This window comes from Littorina saxatilis, linkage group LG3 (assembly GCF_037325665.1).
Source record: "Littorina saxatilis isolate snail1 linkage group LG3, US_GU_Lsax_2.0, whole genome shotgun sequence".
Lineage (NCBI taxonomy): Eukaryota > Metazoa > Mollusca > Gastropoda > Littorinimorpha > Littorinidae > Littorina > Littorina saxatilis.
Window position 1 is genome coordinate 38,300,096 of NC_090247.1, and position 22,623 is coordinate 38,322,718.

Below are 22,623 nucleotides of genomic sequence, written 5' to 3' on the forward strand. Positions count from 1 at the left end.
TTAAACGCTAATCTTTAGTTACTCATCATGAGCCGGTGGTGTATCCCCAAACCGAACTGTGCAAGTCTTTTTTGGGGCAGAGGGTATTCCTTTACATTCGAGTCGTGAAGACTGTCACCGATCAATATTGGTGAAAGGAAACTTTGAGAGCAAAATGAAAATGGGTACATTATTTTTGACAATCTTACATTATCAATGTCTATCTGTTTTTACATACAAAAATAAAGTCAAATCAATTATTTATCCAATTTGCTATCAGCGTTTGAAGTCAGTGTGTCTGATTCGCTCTTAACGCTGTAACAGAGGTAGAAAGTAAGGACAGAAATGAGTTCTATTCCGCATATTCCATTATGATATACATCACCTGTTATTTGTCTCATAACGCGGGAAAGGGAGGTCGAAAGTAGGGACAAGAAATGAGTTCTATCCCAGATGTTCCATCACGATATACATCAACCTTTATATGTCTCATAATGCGGATAACAGAGGTCGAAATAAAGGACAACAATTAGTCATATCCCGGATGCTGTACAGTAGAATATCAATCTACCATTATTTGTCTCTTTGTACACGAGTCACACACAAAGAGGGAGGGGGGTGTGTGTGTGTGTGTGTGCGTGCGTGCGTGCGAGCTAGCGAGCGTGCGTGCGTGCGTGCTTGTGTGTGTGTGTGTGTGTGTGTGTGTGTGTGTGTGTGTGTGTGAGTGTCTGTGTGTCTGTGTGTGTGTGTTCGTGCGTGCGTGCCGTGTGTGTGTGGTGTATGTGTATGTGTATGCGTGCGTGCGTACGTGTGCGCCCACATGCGTGTGCGTGTGTGTTGGTCGTTGACCTGCTTTGGTGATGCAGCGATAATCGCTGATTGGTGGTTCAAATGAGCACAGTCACAAACCGGGCACCACAATATATTTTCCTCCTGGTTAATTTCTACGGCAATCGACGGATCTAATATATCACTAACAAAACGGGTCAACAAGCACAGCCATGTACAATCATTTATCCCGTTATCAGATCGTTCTGTTTTGCATTAATTTGGTTGTACATCCTGAATTTTTTGCTATAAAAACTCCTATTTGCACTGAGTGATGTCGTATTCTGTGGAACGCGCATACACTTACGGGCAAAGCAGTAACCATCTTTGTTTGAGAGGTAAATCTTGTCATTTACCGTTTTGTTTAAAAATTTGATATACTTTCACGTCTTTTGCAAAAGCAAAAACAAAAAAACCTGCTGTAGGCCTCTCTCCCTCTCCCTTCTTCTCTCTATATTTTCTATTCTTTTGCAAAAGCAAAAATCAACAAGAGGCGAAGCCTTCAAGGCTCACGTAAGAAATAGACAACCAGTAACACAAACTCAATCACTCCGTCACACATACACACACACACACACGCACACAGTAAGCTAGGTGACACGGTGCAAGAGTGCGAGACACTAGATCTAGATCTGTCTGTCTATAGCCTACTTACGGGGACACGACTGCCAGATGGCCAGATCGACACTGCGCTTTCGACAGCGCTTCCTCGCGCAGACACTGGAAACACGCTGTGCAGATTTCGACAGCGCTTCCTCGCGCAGACACTGGAAAAATGCTGTGCAGATTAACCTGTAGGAAATCTCCTTTTGTATCTTCTTTATCTATTTTTCTGGAGCTACGAAACCGAACAATGTGAAATCGTCTTCTCCGAATCGGCGAACTGCAGCTCGGTGATAACTGTATCTATACCACAATCCTTCACGCGATCTGACCTAACCTTGACCCCTGACCTGGTCTACATACCACACACGACACACTGAAACCAGTCACCTGTTTTTACCCCCCCCCCCCCCAAACCCCCCCCCCCCCCACCCGTTTTCTTTGGATACACACTTTAACTACATACGTGCCGACGAAATGTTGATCATTGCTTCAATATTTTGAAGCTGTTGCTTGGATAATAACCAGGTAAAATTAGTATTTCGGTGTTTAGTCAAATGTTAAAGTTTCTATCACACACATACACACACACACACACACACACACACACACACACACACACACAGACACATACACACGCACAGACAAACAAAGTTTAGCATCGCATAGGCTACACTTACGTGAGCCAAAAATTGTTGTGGGACTCTCTCTCTCTCTCTCCCCCCCCCCTCTCTCTCTCTCTCTCTCTCTCTCTCTCTCTCTCAGTCTCTCTCTCTCTCAATCTCTCTCTAACTTTCTCTCTCTCTTTCTCTCTCTCTCTCTTTCTCTCTTTCTCGCTCTCGCTCTCTCTCTCTCGCTCTCTCTCTTTCTCTCTCTCTCTCCCTCCTTCCCTCCCTCTTTCTTTAGATAAGGAGTTGTTATTTCCAATTTTCATTTCGCAGTGTATCTGTTTTCTTAGCCTATTTCAATCCTTTGTTTATAGCCGTTTGAGTGCACATAATTGTTTCTAAGTTAATGCATTGTTAAAACGTTTTCATTGTTGTTGTTGTTGTTGTTGTTGTTGTTGTTGTTGTTGTTGTTGTTGTTGTTTGTTTGTTGTTGTTGTTGTTGTTGTTGTCCTCAGGTTTTGAATTGAATTTCCAAAAATGTGGGTACTGGCGTCTGTACATTCAAAAAACTCGAAATATCCAACTAGAAAAATAAAATTAATTTGTTGCGGTTTTTTTCAAGTTGTCTAGTATCCTCTGTTTCATACATTACTTTAAAATCTAATTTTATAAAACATGTTAGACATACACGGTTTAATTTGCGCAATGTCAGATTTGTCGTCTGTCAATGCGCCAATGAGGATGAAAAAAAAGGTCTTCAACTTTTCAACAAGGATTGTAGCTCATTTGAGTCTCTTTTAAAAAATATAATGAAACCACGGTTATTTGACGATTGTAAAACATCTGTTTTCACATTGTGTCATCCAGAAAGTACAGCAGCTGTCAGGATGAAGTATTACCTGTGTGTCCTCGTGGTTCTGGCTGTCAGCTGCGCTGTTAATATGGCAACGGCAAAAGGCAGGTATTTTTAATTATCAGTAAGGGAAAGTCGCCAATCTCGGAACAGTCGGCCAACTTGGAACACCTCAATATACGATCAACGGGGAACAATTCATGAACAATTGTTTTGCAGAAATGTCTAGTGACATTCCTTGATATTATTCCAGCAAGAAAAATGACTATCGCGGAAAGCAAACAATATAGTACGTTTTTTAAACTTTTCTTCCTTCTTCTTCTTATTTCTACCGTCTACAATTCGTATTATTACTCTTTTATCTATATACGTTCACGTAAAATGTTGATTGCTGTGATAAACCTTCATAGATTTGCAATAACTTAAACGGAAAAACAGATTTGAAACGTCACGTGTATCCAACAGAAAAACGCGAAATCCATGCAGGTGCCATGCGGCAATGATGGAACACTGCATAAGAGAGGCAAACATGGAACAGTGTTCCAGCTTTGCCGCATTCTGTTCCATCTTACCCTCATCAAACAATAAACAGAACACTGCTGTTTTATTCACGTATTCAATTCTCTTTTCGGTTTTGTTGTGTTTTTCCTTTCTATAAGTTTTATTGAATGATTGAATGATTTGTTTGACATTATTATGAGACCCGAACGGAGTTGGTTACCAAAAGAAATGGGCTGCGCTTTCTCGGCAGTGAAAAACGGAGATATGGGTTTGCGTTGCGCATCAAGAGCATATGGTGTTACTGTCACAACTCTTGAAGGTACTGGACTTGTTAAATCCAGGTGCACGGAGCCCCTGGGGCTTTTAGTCATACCTCAGGCAGCTATTCATTAGAAGAACTACCAAGTTTCATTGACTTGCACCCAAAGAGTCAAGAACTGCGATTTTTTTAACGAATTAATTTCGTACTCGGACCCGGCTGGTCTTGGCCTATTTATGGATCTAAATTTAGATCAGGTAGATCACCACACCATGCACAAAAATACACGTCACTAGCAAACTATGTCAGACGTCATCATGAGTTTGTGTAAAACAAAATGGAGGCCGGAATCACTCAGTTGAATCGAACTCCGACCAAACACCACGTAATAACTAGGTTAATTTATGCACTCGCGTGAACAAGAAACTGTCGAGCTTCACAGATGTCGTCGTTGGGTAGTTTTGGGTTTGTTTTATTACCATAGGAGGATTTTTGAACTGTAAATGCACTCAGCTGCAACAAAAACGCAAAACGAAGGCTGTGAGCTGCACTGTGTCTTTAAAAGTCATTTAGAAGGAAACAAACAAATTTGCAAAAGAAGAAGTAAAGTTCACAGGAAGACCTTCTACGTTAACACCATAGATAGAACAAGAACTAATCAATAGCATTCTTGAAGCTGAAATAAATTTGCCAACGTCACCCCCATCGTTGTGTTGTACACTGTACATGGATATTCTGGTCATTATGATTGCTTGGTGTCAGCAGCAAATGTAAGCTTACCTGCTGCTGTTGTCCTGCAACGCACAACCACAAGCTCATCGAAGAGATCATCACGAAAAAAACAATCTTCTCCTTACAAGCAAAAGCTGGAGATTTCACTTGCAAAAAGGCGTGCAGGTCAACAGAAAAGAGGAAAGAATGAAGCTACAAAATCTTCTGCTCAGAGAAACAAGAGGGGAATATCTTCTGATCAGAGGGAAAAAAGGAGAAGGTTCTCGACGATGCGTTCTATCCCGGGGGAAAGCACTTGGTACTGCTTCATGTGTGGCACCAACTCCCTGAGAACACGATACAATGCCAGAGGTGCACACAGTGGGCACACGAGGACTGCGCTGACAGCAGCGGACAAAAGGACTTCGAAATATGTACTTAGCCATTTGTGTGTGTCTGCAAAATCAGTTCTTTAATCTGTTCTTAGTTATTTGCTTAGAGACTTTATGCGTAATGATTTTTACATTTAGTCAATTGGGCAGGTAGCCCTTTTATATCTATTTGTCAACAGAGAGGGGTACAGATGAAGCTGCGAAATTTCGTGGTACTGCTTCATGTGTGGCACCAACTTCCCTGAGGATATGTTATAGTGCCAGAAGTGCACGCAGTAATCACACGATGACTGCGCTGACAGTAGAAGACAAAGGACATTGTCTGCAAAATCGGTTTTGTTTTTCAGTCCTTTTTAGACCTAGCCCTTATTTATCTTTTTGTTTTACATTTAAGGCTTAAATTGTTATCCGATTTGTTATTTCCTTGGTAAAAATCAAAATATGATGTTGAAAAAAAGACATTTACATAAAATGGCTTAATCAAAATGTTATGACGTATTTATTTATCTTGTGTGTGTGGCAATGTGTGCTTGTTTGTGTGTGAATGAAAGTGTGTGGGTGTATATGTGTGTGTGTGAGACACAGACAGAGCAAGAAAGAGAGTCAGGGTGTGTTTGTATGTGTTCCGAGTTTAACAACACAGTGTTCCACTTTACAAACCCATGCGTCCAACCTGGAACAAATGCAGACATTTTTATTATGATCAGTCTGATGAGTTGCGTGACTTTTATTTTATTTTATGTGGTTCGTTTATTTACTGATAGAGTCTAGTATGTGACAATATAAAGAACGCTTTGCAATATCCATTTTTTTTGTCTGGTACGGCTGTTTTTCCTTAACTGTTCCAAGTTTAGCGACTTTCCCCTACTAATAATAACTTAATACGAATATTTGTAACGCGCACGTATCTCACCAACAGGCGACTCAAGGCGCACATACACTCATTCACACACACGGAGACTTAAAGTCACTAACACACACACACCATCCTGTGTACTGTGCGATTTGTAGTATTTTTAGATTATTCTTTACACGGATTTAAATGTGTGTTTTCTGTTTGTTCCCTCTGTTTCTATATTTTTTGAAAATTTGATTAAAGAAAAATTTATTATAGTGTTGTTGGAACAATAAAATGCGGTCCTTCGCAAAATGCCTATGTAGTGGAGGAGTGGAAGGGTAGTAGTTGTAGACACGAGAAGCCCAAGTCCAAGCGTCTTGTTTCAACTTTTTATTCAAGAAAACAATGCAAGGAAACGTAGAGGCCGAAGGCGAAACCCGTAGACAGCAAAGCAAGTGTAGTGTCGTGTTCAGCTGCTAGGAGCGAATGCATGCTCATGCCGGTGTCCGGCCTATACTTATAGCCCCGGCGCGGACTGCACAGAAAGCACCGTCCGGCGGCGATGAAAATCGGACTGAATACGGCCAGAAACACGAAATCTGTGTTTCTTACACTTGCTTTACCCTACGTTATTTAAACAAATACATAACCAATCATAACAAACAATACATCAAATTAAAGCTACGACCTTTAGCTTTCCATTGCAATAGATCACATTTCGTAAAAACTTATATTTATTTAGTACGATGCAAAAACAATGGTCCTAGTGAAGGCACTGAACCAACTTCAGTGCGGAAAATTACAAAACTCTCTAAACTGGAATAATGGACAAATTCATAAATCATACAGATAAAAAGAAGAACCCTAGACAAACATCATGATATGCGTTACTTGGGGGAAAATTATACATTGACTTAGTACGAAGCGGTAAAGTCCGAAAGTAAATGGAATCGGCTAAATTCCTGCGCGAGTACCTGTCTGCATAAATTAGCAATCTTTGCAGAGGAACCAAGCATCACTCATTACAACCAAATCCTTATAAACAAACTAAAATCATATGCAACATAGGTACGGGATATGTAATAGTGATACAAAAATGACAAAACAATGATTGAAAAGACAAAGATGAGTTTGTGAGAATCAATTTCTCTCGACGATACATGAAAACCGGTCAAGGTCAGAGTGACGCTTTGGTCAGTTCGAAGCATTATCGTAAATAACACAATAATATGCAGCCATCCAGCCTAATCAGTGACTTCTATGCAAACCTATATATAATTAGGATCGTATCAAAGATAAAAGGGATTTTGAAAGATAGAAGTTAGGTAGATATATAAAGAAAGGTATTTTATTAGAATTTGCGCCGGCAATGGTGCGCGCGCAGCATCGTATCGTCTGCTATGGGGTGGGTTATCCCGTTTGTACTGTACACAAGGCTGTTTCGCTATGCGATGATTAGAGTGTTTAGGGTAGCGAAGTGCACTTTGCTACATCCCCCCCAACTCTTTTACATATCAGCGGCCGCGCTGATTTTAAGAAAAACAGGAAAGCCTAAGGGCTGAATTTATCAAACCATCTTAGATTATCCAAAAAGAGAAAAATTGCGAAAACTTTGCCTATGACTTTCACATATGTCACTGAGAAAATCTACAGTTACAAAAACATGTTCTCGTGATCAGTACCAGCTTTGCTAAATCAAAATTGAGGCCTGCATTTTTCAAAGTGTCTCACATATGATCAAAGTACTGCGTCAAAAACATAAAAGTGCAAACAATCAGGAATTTCATGGGAAAACATTGCTACATGTATCAAATTTTCTCCACCGAGAAAAAGTAACACAATGTCAACACTACCATACAAAAATGCAACCTTCATCCCCACCAACCCGTTTAGTTGATAATATAGGATTTCTCTTTCAAGGTCAACACTCACAAAAACTCTCGCTCACGGCTTTACAGTAAAGGCATCTTACTATATCACCACGTCATGAGTTAGATACGTTCATTACCCAATATATATGTGTCAACCATAATTCCCGTTCATCAATTGTAGGGGTTTCTGCGCCTAAATCGTAAATAGGTAGCTTTACGGGCCAATGGCACTGAGGGCTTAACTTTGGACTTTTAACCGACTACTATTCAGACCTTACTGATCTCCAGAAATAATAGGTGATGAAAACGGGGAAAAAATCGCAACAATACACATGGGTTACGATACACTCGCGAGTTTTATGTGCAAAACATTATTTAGCCCAGTTGAATGCTAGTACTAGTAGAATTGTTCTTTAGCTGAATCAGTCAAATTCAGCCTACCGAGTAAACGATCATTCAAAAAATAAAATCAAGTTAATTGTTACCTTGCATGCAAGCAATTCGTTGTGACCGGCGAGGTGCTGGTACCGGTTGAGCAACAGGTGCAGGAGGAGGCACAGCAACCACAGCCGGACCCGCAAGAGCCGCAGGTCTGGGCCTTGGAAGTGTGATCCAGAGTTCGTCATCACTGTCACTCTCAGAGTCTGTTTCACTCGGCACTGAGGTAGCCGAAGACGGTGTATCTTCGTCTTGATTGTCAAGAGTCTCGGAGGCTGGCAGCAAGTCCTTTCTATTGACCGCTCGCTCCGCGCCACCAGCTAAAGGCGCGACGAGGTAGACGTGCTGATGTTCAGCGACGCGGCAGGTCACCCTGTAGATGTCTGGCTTCCAATAGTCCTGGATTTTGTTGCGCCCCAGGACCCGGTTCCGCAGGTAGACGTGGTCACCAACGTTGAGGCCGTGGTCTGCAGCGCGTCTGTCAGTGAGCGCTGTCCTCTTGACCACCGCCTGTTGAAGGTGGTCAAAGGCCTTCTGATGAGCCTCTGTCAGACGCAGGCGATGTTGCCGCACCCAGTCGATGGTGCCGCTGGCTGCTGGGGCTGGGAAGCCCAACATGTCGTCAACGGGCAGCCTGGGTTGTTGCCCGAAGAGCAGGAAGTGTGGTGCGAAGCCCGTGGACGCATGGGGTGTGTTGTTGTAGGCCTGGACCAGCTCCGGGAGATGAAGGGGCCACCTGGTCTTCTGCTCGTGGTGCAGGGAGCGTAACAGGTTATGCATTGACCTGTTAAACCGTTCGCACTGGCCGTTGCCCTGCGGATGATACGGTGTGGTGCGACTCTTTTTGATGCCGTACATGGCGCAGAGTTCCTTTATGAGTTTGGATTCAAAGTCTCTGCCCTGGTCACTGTGGATTCGCTCCGGAACCCCGAAGCGCTGGAACCAGTTGTTGACCAGGACTTTCGCCACCGTCGCAGCTTCTTGATTCCTGGTGGGAATCGCCTGTGTGAACTTGCTGAAGACATCAGTGAGGACGAGGACGTTCTCGCGGTTGTCGCTGGCAATTTCTAGCTTGGTGAAGTCCACAGCGAGGACCTGAAGAGGGCGGCTGGCCAGCAGAGGCGTAGAAGTGGTGTGGGTCGTCGAGGGGAGACGACCCATACAGCAGCGCTGACAGTTGTCGAGGTACTGCTTCACCTGGCTGTACATTGCTGGCCAGTAGACCCGGGACCGAAGAAGTTGCATGGTTCTGTCGTAGCCCTGATGACCCATGTTGTCGTGTAGCATGGCTAGGACATCTGGACGGAGCGTTGACGGCAAGACGAGCTGGAACTGGGGCCCGTGGATGGAGTCAGTTACCTTTCTATAGAGGACGCCATCTCTCAGATAGAGACGGTCGTGCTGTTGTACAAGACTGCGCAGCTGACGGTCTTGGCCTGTGGCAGGTTTGGTGGGCCAGGTCGTTAAAACAGGCCCGATGGTGGTGTCCTCCCTCTGAAGCCGTTGTAGTTCTGTGGACGACAGCCGAGGGAAGATTGTCTCAGGCTCTGCTTTTGTGTCTGGATGATGGAAGGCGGGAGCGACGTCTGGGATGGCGGCAGCCTGTCGCTCGCAGCAGATTTGTTGCGCTGCTGCCAATTCAGGGGGGAGGGAGGTGGACGTTGTGGGAGAGGGAAAAGACGGGGGCATCCTGGAGAGGGCGTCAGCGGGGTTTGTTTTCCCTGGCTGGTATTTGATCGTAAAATTGAACTGAGCCAGTTAGGCTGCCAAGCGCTGTTCCAGAGCTCCGAGGGGGGCCGTTTTGTAGTGGACCAATGGATTGTTGTCCGTGAGGACGGTGAATGTTGCCCCCAGCAGGTAGTGTCTGAATTTTTCGGAGATTGCCCATTTTATCGCCAGGAATTCCAGCTTCATGCTGCTGTATGCAGCCTGGTTTTTCTCCGTCGGCCGCAATCGTCGACTCGCGTAGGCGATGACTCTGCGTCGTCCTTCCTGTTCCTGGGAGAGGATGGCGCTAAGTCCATCGTGGCTGGCGTCTGTCTCCAGGATGAAAGGCTGCTTGAAGTCAGCGTAGGCAAGGACTGGGGCCGGGGTCAGGGCTCGCTTCATGGCGTCGAAAGTGGCTTGATGCGTGTCTTGCCATAGGTGCCTCAGGTCTGTTTTCTTCTTCTTCTTGGTGCCTTTTTCGGCCTCTGCCACTAGGTCGTGCAGAGGACCCGCGAGCTTCGAAAACTTGGCAATGAAGCGCCGGTAATAGCTTGCAAACCCGAGGAAGCTGCGGACTTCAGTTGTGGTCGTGGGCGTAGGCCAGTTGACCACGGCGTCGACCTTGCCGGCTTCACAGCTGATGCCCTCTGCCGAAATTGTGTGGCCCAAATAGGTGACCTGGCGGCGAAGGAACTGACACTTGTCTGGTCGGATCTTGAGGCCGGTCTTGATGAGACGTTCCAGCAGGCGGTCGAGGTGTTCCAGGTGCTCGTCAAAGGTCTCTGAGTAGACGAGGAGGTCGTCCAGGTAGACGAGCAAGAACTGGAACAAGAACTCTGACATCGTGGTCTGCATAAGACGCTGGAACGTGGCTGGGGCAGAGATGAGTCCCATGGGCATGCGTGTGTATTCGTAGAGGCCCATGGGGGTGACAAACGCCGTCTTGTGCTGGTCCGCCGGGTCCATCGCAATCTGGTGGTAGCCGCTGGCCAGGTCGAGGGTCGAGAAGTATTGAGACCCCACCAGTGCGTCGAAGGACTCCTGGATTCTTGGTAGCGGGTAGGCGTCGCCGACTGTCTTGGAATTGAGCCGGCGGTAGTCGACGCAGAGGCGGATGGAGCCGTCCTTCTTCCTGACGATGACAATTGGGGCAGCGTAAGGGCTATGGCTCTCTGTGATGATATTGCGGTCGAGCAGCTCCTTCAGATGCTCTTGCACCTCCTTGAGATTGTTTGGGGGAATGCGGCGGTAAGGCTGGGCGACAGGTTTGGAGTCTGTCGTCCTCAATTTGTGGTGGACGGCGTTGCAGTAGCCCAAGTCTGCTGGAGTGGTCTGGAACGCGTCAGCTCGTTTGCTCAGCAGCTCTTCGAGGCGTTGCTTCTGGCTGCTGGTTCCATCGAAGTCTGGCAGATGGAATGGAGCTGGTGCCGGTGTTTTCGTGTCTCCTGAAGACAGGCGCTGCGTGGAGATGACTAGCTCGTTGACTGTAGCGCTGTAGGTGACGTCGGACTGGCTCTCGACTGTGTCGGTGGCGTGCAGTGTGGCGATCGGCGTTCTGGCAGGCAGCGTCTTGTCCTCAGGAGAGAGGTTTGCGATCCTGATGAACCGGCAGGAGGGGTCCCCAGCGACCAAGGTGGGGACAGTCAGCAGACCGCCAGGCAGGGGATGGGAAAGTGGGGAAGCCAACAATTGCCGAGTGTACCTCTGGTTGCTGGTAACCCGGATTGTGGCCATGGAGTAGGCAGGGATTGAGCAGGGAGTGGAAGTCCGAGCTAGACCACGTGTTGAGTTGCGATCTAGTCGAACTTCCCGGACAGCAGCTTGCAGGGAAGGAGGGAGGTTGGACATCTGGGGCAGACAAGTTGAAAGGACGTTCATGCCCACCAAGACCGGCAGTCGCTTCTTGCGGTTCTGCATGAACGGCTCGGTAGGCTCCTTGACGACAAGGACTGGAACATCCTTGCAGAGGTGGCCCAGGATGGAGATGTCGAGGACGATGACCCCGGAGTAGGGAACTTCAGCGCCGTTGACAGCTCGAAGGGTGACGTGGCAGGCACTGATGTCGCAGTGGGCGAGATGCTGGGCCACCCATGTGTCGGTGACGGTCGTCACCTCACTGCCTGTGTCGAGTAGAGCTTCGGCCGGGCGTCCGTTGATTGAGATATCGGCAGTTGGACACTGGCCGGTGAGTGATGTCTTCTTCTTCCTACCCCCCGCTGAATGTTTTGTGACAGCGGGGGTTAGAAGTTTCCCTGCTGCTGGTATGACTGCTGCTGGTGCTGTTGTTGCTGAGGTCGGGGCCGATGCCGCTGTTTGTTGTGGTATCGCTGTTTCTGGAAGCAGTCGGATTCCCGGTGGCCGACTCTGCCACACCAGTTGCATTGGGGTTGATGGTTCTGCTGTTGGTGATGGTGGTACGTCGGTGCAGCTGGTGGTGGTTGTGACGCCAGTTGTAGCTTGAGGGACTCTGTCTCCGTGGTGAGGGCAGCGATGCGTGCTTCAAGCCTTGCGATGGAGGGGTCCGGTGCAGCGAAGACTTGTTCAGCTGTTGCTTCAGCAGGGCTATCTTCCCGCATCCATCGCATGGCCTCGCTGGTGACCTCGTCGAAGGTGGCGGCCGGCTTTTCTCGCAGGAAGCGGCACATGTCACGCTTCAGGGATTGTGGGTGGAGTCCTGTGGCGAAGGTCTTGCGCAACGTGTTGTCGTTCAGTGTGTTGGCCTCGGCAGCATTGGTCTTGGCCCACACAGCGCGTAGGTGGCTGGCATACTCGCTAACGGACTCGCCGAGACCCTGTTGTCGCCTGTGGAAGGCGGCAGCCAGTGCGACACTATCTCGCTGGTCGCCCCATGTCTGCTCCAAGATGGCGTAAATTTTGGCCGGAGTGTTGACCTCTGCTGCTGGTCGCCTGATGATCTCCTGTCGAGCCCTTCCGTCCAGCGCTCCAAGGATCCATGCCGCTGCAGCAAGTGCAGGGACCGTCTGTAGCTGCAGGATCAGCTTGGCCTCCTGGATGAAAGTCTCGGCGCAGTCGCCCTCGCCGGTGAAACGCCTCAGCTTGCAGAGCCGCAGGTTGGGGGTGTTTGCCTCGTCCGCCATGTTTGCCTGTACTGTCTTCTTTCAGTTGATGCTTCTGTACCCTGCTCGCAGCGCCAAATGTAGTGGAGGAGTGGAAGGGTAGTAGTAGTAGATACACGAGAAGCCCAAGTCCAAGCGTCTTGTTTCAACTTTTTATTCAAGAAAACAATGCAAGGAAACGTAGAGGCCGAAGGCGAAACCCGTAGACAGCAAAGCAAGTGTAGTGTCGTGTTCAGCTGCTAGAAGCGAATGCATACTCATGCCGGTGTCCGGCCTATACTTATAGCCCCGGCGCGGACTGCACAGAAAGCACCGTCCGGCGGCGATGAAAATCGGACTGAATACGGCCAGAAACACGGAATCTGTGTTTCTTACACTTGCTTTACCCTACGTTATTTAAACAAATACATAACCAATCATAACAAACAATACATCAAATTAAAGCTACGACCTTTAGCTTTCCATTGCAATAGATCACATTTCGTAAAAACTTATATTTATTTAGTACGATGCAAAAACAATGGTCCTAGTGAAGGCACTGAACCAACTTCAGTGCGGAAAATTACAAAACTCTCTAAACTGGAATAATGGACAAATTCATAAATCATACAGATAAAAAGAAGAACCCTAGACAAACATCATGATATGCGTTACTTGGGGGAAAATTATACATTGACTTAGTACGAAGCGGTAAAGTCCGAAAGTAAATGGAATCGGCTAAATTCCTGCGCGAGTACCTGTCTGCATAAATTAGCAATCTTTGCAGAGGAACCAAGCATCACTCATTACAACCAAATCCTTATAAACAAACTAAAATCATATGCAACATAGGTACGGGATATGTAATAGTGATACAAAAATGACAAAACAATGATTGAAAAGACAAAGATGAGTTTGTGAGAATCAATTTCTCTCGACGATACATGAAAACCGGTCAAGGTCAGAGTGACGCTTTGGTCAGTTCGAAGCATTATCGTAAATAACACAATAATATGCAGCCATCCAGCCTAATCAGTGACTTCTATGCAAACCTATATATAATTAGGATCGTATCAAAGATAAAAGGGATTTTGAAAGATAGAAGTTAGGTAGATATATAAAGAAAGGTATTTTATTAGAATTTGCGCCGGCAATGGTGCGCGCGCAGCATCGTATCGTCTGCTATGGGGTGGGTTATCCCGTTTGTACTGTACACAAGGCTGTTTCGCTATGCGATGATTAGAGTGTTTAGGGTAGCGAAGTGCACTTTGCTACACGTAATATTATATTTAAGCAGCCCTTTCAATTTTGCCATAAAGCTCCTTTCATAAGATGCAAGCTTCTTATTCAGGCTTTGGAATAAAAGTACGATATCTGACATTACAGGGGAGGGACACACTTTCAATTCAAGTGGATAGATGTACCTGTACATTTTGGGTACTTCAATGAGTTTAAATTTGTCATAGGACGCTTATTAACACGGTAGCTAAACTGTGACCTTAAAATTTCAAAGGCTCTCCTCTACTCCAGTAAGCAAAAGGTATCGAGGTGCGTGTGTGTGCGTACATGTGTGTGTGTGTGTGTGTGTGTGTGTGTGTGTCTGTGTGTGTGTGTGTGTTTGTGCATGTGTGTGTGTGTGTCTGTACGTCTGTTTGTGTGTGTTTGTGTGTGTGTGTGTGTGTGTTTGTGTGTGTGTGTGTGTGTGTGTGTGTGTGTGTGTACATGATTGCGTGCGTGGGTGGGCATGTGTGTGTGTGGGTGTGTGTGTGGGTGTGTGTGTGTGTGTGTGTGTGTGTGTGTCTGTGTGTGTGTTTAAATTTCTTTCAACATTTTGAAACACAGCAACTTGGGCAAAAGTAGCTGACCATGCAAACAGCTACCGAATTCTTATCGCAAAAAAATATCTGATAAGACAATAGAACAGGATGACCTTGGTTACAGGATCCAACATTTGTACTGTCGGTATTCTCCGGCGTACAGCGAATCCCCGTTTTAAGGACCGCCCGAATTAAGAGTTCCTCTCTTTTTCAGACCTAGCTTTTTCAAATGTTCTGATTACAACCTCCGAAAATATACTTCCATTTTAACACTCCCTCCTTTGAAAGCTTTTTTTTCTCAGATTTTTCGAGGTTTTCAAAGGAGGGTTCCACTGTACTGGGTATATCTGGGACAAAAAGAAGCCGGTCGAGGTACTTAAAACGGCAGACATATACTTGCTGATCATTCTGAAACTCAAAATCCTAATGTGACCAAAACGAGGGTTGGTTGGAGAACCAGACGACTGACGAACATCATTTCATTCGGCGGAAAAGTGTTGCTAAACATCTAAAAATGGCGGCCTTGGTGTTCCTGGCATGTGTGGGAATAATCTTTGGGCACGGTAAGCAACAGTATTCTTACCTTACTTGCTTAATGTATTCGTCTTCGCAATACACGGGGCTGTGGATGAGGCTGCCACCAGAGCCCGCCATTGAGGTCGGTCTGCAGAAAGTCTTTCAATATAGCAACTGGTCCATCTCTGCTCCCTCTTTTCACTCTCGAAATATTCTGTTAATTACATTGATCCTTCATGTTGCCAAAACGATCGTTGGATTGTTTCATGATTTCATTTTTACAAACATTGCGACGGATCAGAATTTTATTTCAGGTTTGCTCCGCGCTTACATTTTTTATTTGATTCACACGATTTTCTCAAATTCGTGTCTTATCTAATTCATCTTATTCTTTTGATTTGTTGGTAAAAAAACAAACTTATATTCTGGATCATTGCTTTTTAATATAACGACGTGAGGCTCTCTCAGCAAATTAGAAGAAAACGCAAACGCATGAATCAAGCAAACAAGCACACAACCAACCAACGAACCAAATACATTTCACGACAAGTTTGTACTTTTTTTTTAAAGAAGTAAGCTCCGACCCAGAGAAGACAGACGGACCCAAACAGACAAACACAGGCAGATAGAGACACAAACAGACATAGAGATAGGGGGAGAGAGAGACGAAGAGAGAGAAAGACTGACACCGTCCAACAAACAGGCAGACATACAGACAGACAGACAGACAAAGAAAGACAAGTTAGTGCAAGAAACAATACTTCCTAACGATTGTAATATATTTCAACAAGTATGCATGCTTTTTTCTTGTTAACCTATCGTCTTTATAATGTTCAACTACAAGAGAAAAAACACATCAAGAATTATTTTAAAATTACGTATATAGTATACATGTACAAGCAATTAGATAAGTGCGCTCCACATCCGAACTAGATTCTCCATTCAGATTACAAGGCCGGTCAGTTACACAAAAAGGATATTGACTGAAGCAAAATACCTTCACAATTGTTAATGAAAGCATATAAGCGTATCGATTAATCTTGTTTTTAATCTTACTCGATGTTCACGAAACATTTTAACATAACATAACATATCGTGAGAGACGCACAGTCATAAAAACATCAATACAGAAACAGGGACATGGTCAAACAGACAGACACAGAAACAGAGAGAAATGCACACACACAAACACACATGGGAATCACTCTGAGCTCACTCTTCTGCTTCAGACTCAGACTCAATAACTATGTCTCCAGCTCATGGCGCCCTCAAGCTGGCCAGCTACTACAGTGACCACATGGTTCTACAGCGAGGACCGCAGCAAGCCGTCCTGTGGGGCAATGCAGACACAGAGGGCGACACCGTCACCGCTCAGGTCATAGGTCAGGGGTCAGCTGCAACTTCCAAAGTTCAGAACGGAAAATGGAAACTCAAGTTGCCCGCCATTACAAATCCGGGTCCTTTCACCGTTGACGTCAAGTCCCGTGACGGTCACGTGACGCTGCATGATGTTTTGTTCGGGGATGTGTGGTTGTGCTCTGGGCAGAGCAACATGGAGTTTGAGATGAAAAAGGTATTGTTCAACTCAACTCAACTCAACTCAAATTTTATTGGCTTCAATTTTCAGAGAAGAATTTGTCTTGCGCTTGGGAGAAAGTAAGAGTATAACATATAAAAACAGCATTCATATCACATTTCATGTATCACACACAGTAATCACTAGTATAAGCCTACAATTATCACATTTGTACCTGTATCATACATGCAAATAAATAGTATCACATTTCCACGTATCACACGTATTGTTTTGTTTAAAATGTTGTTCGTTGCATTATCCCGATTACGCCCCGTGTCAGGTTCATCGTCACACTATTCGTTCTTGTTTCAGTACGTGAAGTCGTTTCCACGGGACTAAGAAGGAAGTATACCGTTATTTTCAATCTCTGCAATGAGTAAGAGTGTGAATGTCTTCGTCTTTGTCCTTGCTTTATAGAATGTGTACACGTACACTACTCAAAAGAATTCAAGGGCCACTCAGTTGGTCATTCACCATTCAAAGCAATTAAGACAAACAACAGAAAACATATATCAGAAGTTTAATTTATTCACTTGTTGTTCGATCGGTTACAATTTCATTAACCAACACGAATTATTCATCGAGAAAATTTCATTTGAATGGACATACCCCCATTTTCAAAATTCAGAACAGAGAGCATTTGGAATTACAAGAGTCAATAACGAGTGTGACCTCCATTGGCATTGATGCAGTCGAGGCAACGCTGATGCATGGACCTGACCAATGTCTGAAGAGTGTTCTGAGAGATCGCCTGCCACTCCTGCTGCAGAGTGTGGAACAGGACGTTGAGGTTTGGTGGAGGAGGAGGATTCGCTCGAATCAGTCGCCCCAGGACATCCCAAAGGTGCTCGATTGGGTTCAGATTGGGCGAACGGGAGTGCCAGTCCATCCTGATAACTTGCTGCTGCTGCTCTATGCGCAGGCGCGTTGTCGTCTTGCAGTGTGGCACCTGGTCCGATGGCCTGAAGGACTGGTATGGCTATGGGACGCAGAATGTCATCCCTGTACGCGATGTCATCTTGTATGCAGAGTCTCAAGATGGTTTACTACTTGAACTTGAATTTGCACACACAGAGTTTCAACTTGACTCGCTATACATGCCTCTTATATGAGATCAGTTCCAGCATAGAGATCCAGGTATGGTTGTCTTTCAGGACTGTCTACTGTTTTCTTTCAGGTGATGAATACCAGCACAGAGATTCAAAAGGGCGTGACGTTGAAGACGATTCGCTACATGAAAACTCAGTGGGCCAAGTCGAACACACCCGTCGAGGATCTTCAGATTGGACAACCGTGGACAGTACCCACTGAAGGTCAGTCTAAGATCAGTTTTATCACTTGATTTTGTTGGAAAGGGTGGAGATGGAAAAGAATAAAAGAAAGAGAGAAAGACGAAGAGAAGAACGAGAAAGACGAAGAGAAGAACGAGAGGAGAAAACTAATAAGAATGAATCAGAAAATGAAAGGGGGGGGGGAGAAGTAGTGAAAAAGTCGAGGAGGAGGAAGACGGGGTGAAGGAAAATAACGAAAAAAAGGAGGTGTTGGAGGAAGACGAGAAGGAGGAAGTAGAGAAGAGGTACAGTAGGAAAGGAGACGTTAGTGGAGAGGGGGTGGATAGTCGGAGGATGGAGGAAAAAGGACTTCGACGGCAGAACAAAAGAATACAAAACAGGATATATGTCTCCTTTACACTCTTCCTCTTTTGCAGCCACACTGAAAGAATTCTCAGCAGTGTGTTACCTGTACGCGGAGTACCTGCAATCTCACCTGAACTACCCGATAGGACTGATCGGTTCTTACTGGGGTGGCACACCCATCGAAGCCTGGTCGCCTCCTGAAGCCATCCGCTCCTGTCCGGTCGTTACTCACGGCACCGAACCGTTCGTAAACTATGTATTTGAAACATTTTCATTTTCGATCATTTTACATTTTACCGTTTCACATGGGTTAAGACGCTTAGCGTCGTTTCTACCTGACCTCTTACTGCGCTGGCACATCCAACGAAGCGTGGTTCCCTCTTGAAATCATTTGCTCATGTCCTGTCGTCACACACGGTTTCGCGTTTGTGGCAATGTCTCTTCATATCAATGTAATGTGCCATCTCTAACAAGCGGACACCTCAGAAAAGTGGACATCCCTAGTCTAAAACATTTTCCTCTGAACGGACATCTCTTAGATTGGTGCTCATTTTGTCTTACCATTCAGCTGTGATGTGAAATTCTGACTAGGAACCCCTCCTACTATAGTAGAGATTATTCTTCAGACTAAAACAGAAGGACATCTTTCAGATTGAGACATATTATATTTCAGTGGTGTAATTTCTAAGGACAAAAACACTAAAAGAGACATCCCCAGTTTGAACATGTGTTATTTTCTCGTAGAAAGTTTCTTTTTGTCTTGCAGAGATTGCTGCCCTCATGCACCTCAAATTCTGTGGAACGCCAAGATATATGCGCTTCGTGCCATGACCATATATGGAGCCGTCTGGTATCAGGGTAAGACATCATGTGTTCATTTTTAAAACCATGCAAACCATTGCAGCCTACACCCTAGGTTTGGGCTCCTCAAAAGACAAATTCCGAAAGTAACTCTGTCGGGTTTTTATGTGTTGTGAAAGAGTGAATATTTCCGAACATCGTCTGCTGAAAGTGAGCTCCGTATGATTTGTTTGTTTGTTTAACGCCCAGCCGACCACGAAGGGCCATATCAGGGCGGTGCTGCTTTGACATATAACGTGCGCCACACACAAGACAGAAGTCGCAGCACAGGCTTCATGTCTCACCCAGTCACATTATTCTGACACCGGACCAACCAGTCCTAGCACTAACCCCATAATGCCAGACGCCAGGCGGAGCAGCCACTAGATTGCCAATTTTAAAGTCTTAGGTATGACCCGGCCGGGGTTCGAACCCACGACCTCCCGCTCACTGGGCGGACGCCTTACCACTAGGCCAACCGTGCCGGTTCTCCGTATGATAATGCCTGTGGATTAAAAGTAGGTCACTGAGGTTTGTTAATCGATAAGAAGACGACAAAACTCCACCTTCAACAGAACACATCTAGCACATTATATGGCAACAACCTTTATCAGTCAAAAGTTTTAAAGCAATTCAAGAAAAATAATTTGGGTTCACAAAATTACCAAACCTAATCAAAGATATACAAACGAAGATAGATTTAAAAACAAAATAACAATGGCAGGGCGAATTAAACAGCAACAATTATACACACACACACACACACACAAAAAAAAAAGGTACACAAACAAGCGAATGAGCAAACAATGAAAAAACACTCATACTGCAACAACTCACGGAAAATATGCATGTTTTTGCACTTTATACTTCGACGCCCTGCAGCAGTATTTCGTCAAAAGAAAACGCTTAGATTTGCGAACACGGCCATCATAGTCGGGGTAAATTAAAGAGACCATCATTTTCAAGATTATATATTTCAAAGTTAGAAATTGGTTTAAATTAGTTTTACAACCCAAAGATCGTTTCCAGCATATTTAACAGAAAGGTCACATCGTTGAAAAAAGTTCCGGTGTGTAAATAAAAAAACAAACTTTTACATCGTTTTCCCTTTTGATGTACCAGGTTAAAAGAACACCTACGACAATGAAGAGTGGATTTGCCAGGATAGTGTATCATATCTTTAAAAAGTTAATCAAAATTTTCTCTTGTGCGGAGCCAGGTGAAACCAACGCGGACCACACAACAGAGTATAACTGCCAGCAGAAAGCCATGATCAGGGAGTGGAGAGCTCAGTTCAACAGGGAATCCATGGGACAAACACGAGCTGATTTCCCCTTTGGTTATGTTCAGGTAGGAGCCATCTGTTGCGTGTCTCCGTTCTTTTGCTTTGGAACTGCAGCGTCTATCAAATCCTGCTGAAAAAAGGGCTACACAGATCTTTGTGTTATAACTTACTTACAGTCCGTTGGGCCTGTTGGCATGCTTGTGTCATATAGACTGTGATAAATAAATGGCTCTTGACTAGATGAATCGATTTGTTTGTTTCTTTGTTTGTTTCTTTCTTTCTTTATTTTTGTTTTTGTTTGTTTTTTACTTTCATTTTACTTTCGGTCTTTGTGCATCCCTCTTTCCTGTTTGTTCGCTTTTTAAGAATTTAGTTTTGTTTTTTCCGCAGCTTGATAACCACTACTTGATCTTAACGTCACAAGTCTTTGTGAAAAAAAACCTCCCTTTGCATTTCACTGCAAGATGTTGCAACCGATCATTTTACAGCTGGGAGCCATTGATGATAAGGGCTACGTGGGAGGCTTCCCGGCACTGCGCTGGTCCCAGACAGCCAACCACGGCTACAGCCCCAACAGCGACCAGCACAACGTCTTCATGGCAGTGGCCATGGATCTCCCCGACTTCACGTCTCCCCATGGCGCGTGAGAATGTAGAAGAAAAGTATACATGTTTAACAGGCGTAGCCGTGTCGAGCTATGGTACCTAAATTCCCTAAATTCCTCTATTCACCTGTGTGAGAGTAGATACTCCACACAAAAACAATACCGTGTTTGTTTGTTGTTGTTGGTTGAGTTGGGTTTTTTTCTCACTTCTTGCTGACATTTCCTGAGTTTAAAAAAAGCGGGTGGGGGGAGGGGGAGGGGGCTGCTTTCAAGCAGGAGGGGCTTTGTGGTTTTCAATCCATAAGTTCCATAGAAAAGAAACACTAGGTTATTCTTGTGACCGTTTTAATGTTTACAACGTCTTTGGGTCAGGTATCGTTGCGTTTCTAATGCGGAAATGGAGACCATGAGCGAAATCTCTTTTTACAAGTATCCACAGGAATTAAGTATGTCCAGGGCCGGATCTGGGGGGGGGGGTTCCTGGGGTTCCGTACCCCCCCCCCCCCCCCTGGCCATCCAATGTATCTCTCAGAGAAGAAAAAATGTGGACTTTGGACCCCTGCCTTCAGTTGGAACCCCCACCTCAAGCGAACTTGGTCCGGCCCTGATGTCTGTCGTTTTAACCCTTGGAAAGACCTTGGAATATGCTGAAGAAAACCAACAAAATAAGAAGGGCCATATGGTATATATTTGAGAAGAGAATAAAAGGAAACAATGTGATGTATTTTGAGATCATCATCTAAAAAAGAATATCTAAAGGATATCCTGAGTGTGAAAAAAGCCTTAATAGGAGTATGGTATTTTATGAGAAAAAGCATCATTGTAAATTGTCCCTATATGGGCCGTAAGTATTAAGCTGTCCATTATCATCTGTCTTAGCATCCACCCTCGCTACAAGCAGGAGGTAGCCCAGCGGTTAGTGATGAGTGCCCTGAACGTGGCGTACGGCCACAAGGGGGTCAAATTCCAGGGGCCTTTCCCTACCAAGATCTTAACCTCTAGCTCTGGGAACAGCCTGACCATTGAGTTCGACGCCGGTTCTGCTCAACTGGACATTCGCAACACTCATGGTTTTGAGGTGTGTATATATTTTTATGTTGTGTTTTAGCAATAGCGCGCTTATCACAATTAAAGTTCTGGTGTGTGCCGTTCCTGGTTAAAACTTCATGACTGATGTGATGATCCAGAGAATAATGATATTGCTGATGCTCTTGATGTTGCTGATTCTGATGAAGACGATGATGACGATGTTGACGTTGATGATGATAATGATGCTGCTGATGATGATGATGGTGATGATGATGATGACCTTGACCATTATAGCTGTCTTTAAACTCTCCATCAGATCTGCTGTAGCGGCGGCTGCAACATGTTCAACAACGCAGTAGCCGCGCCCATCACAGCACACAGCCAGTCCAGCGTGACAGTGGACAGCAGCGGGTGTGGGTCGCAGCACGTGCAGGTCGTGCGTTACGCGTGGAGGACCAGCCCCTGTCACCTGTTGCAGTGCGCTGTCTACGACTCCATCACCGGCCTCCCCGCGCCCACCTTCTACCTCACCGTGCCTGAAGGAGGAGGGCTCATTGGCTGAGAGGGGAGGCATTTTACATAGATGTCACTTGTCTTAGTCGTCATTGGCTGAGAAAAAAAAATGTTTTTCTGTGTTGCAAGGACAATTACCAAGAAACGTGTGTCGAAAACGTG

At 45.2% G+C, this 22,623-nt stretch overlaps 1 protein-coding gene across 2 annotated transcripts; it reads left to right on the forward strand.

Annotated features, from left to right (window-relative positions):
* The first annotated feature begins 1,078 nt into the window (after positions 1-1,078).
* On the forward strand, positions 1,079-22,623 carry LOC138962294 (sialate O-acetylesterase-like). Of its 2 annotated transcripts, XM_070334046.1 has the most exons (10): positions 1,079-1,145; positions 2,886-2,975; positions 16,234-16,550; positions 17,731-17,866; positions 18,262-18,433; positions 18,957-19,048; positions 20,250-20,380; positions 20,804-20,958; positions 21,799-21,997; positions 22,265-22,623. In XM_070334046.1, exons 1-10 carry the CDS (start codon positions 1,082-1,084, stop codon positions 22,508-22,510), a joined length of 1,602 nt encoding a protein of 533 aa, XP_070190147.1. In that variant the 5' UTR covers positions 1,079-1,081; the 3' UTR covers positions 22,511-22,623. The 2 variants fall into 2 exon arrangements, with proteins under 2 accessions (XP_070190147.1, XP_070190148.1); XM_070334047.1 differs by lacking the exons at positions 1,079-1,145; positions 2,886-2,975 and adding an exon at positions 14,837-15,024.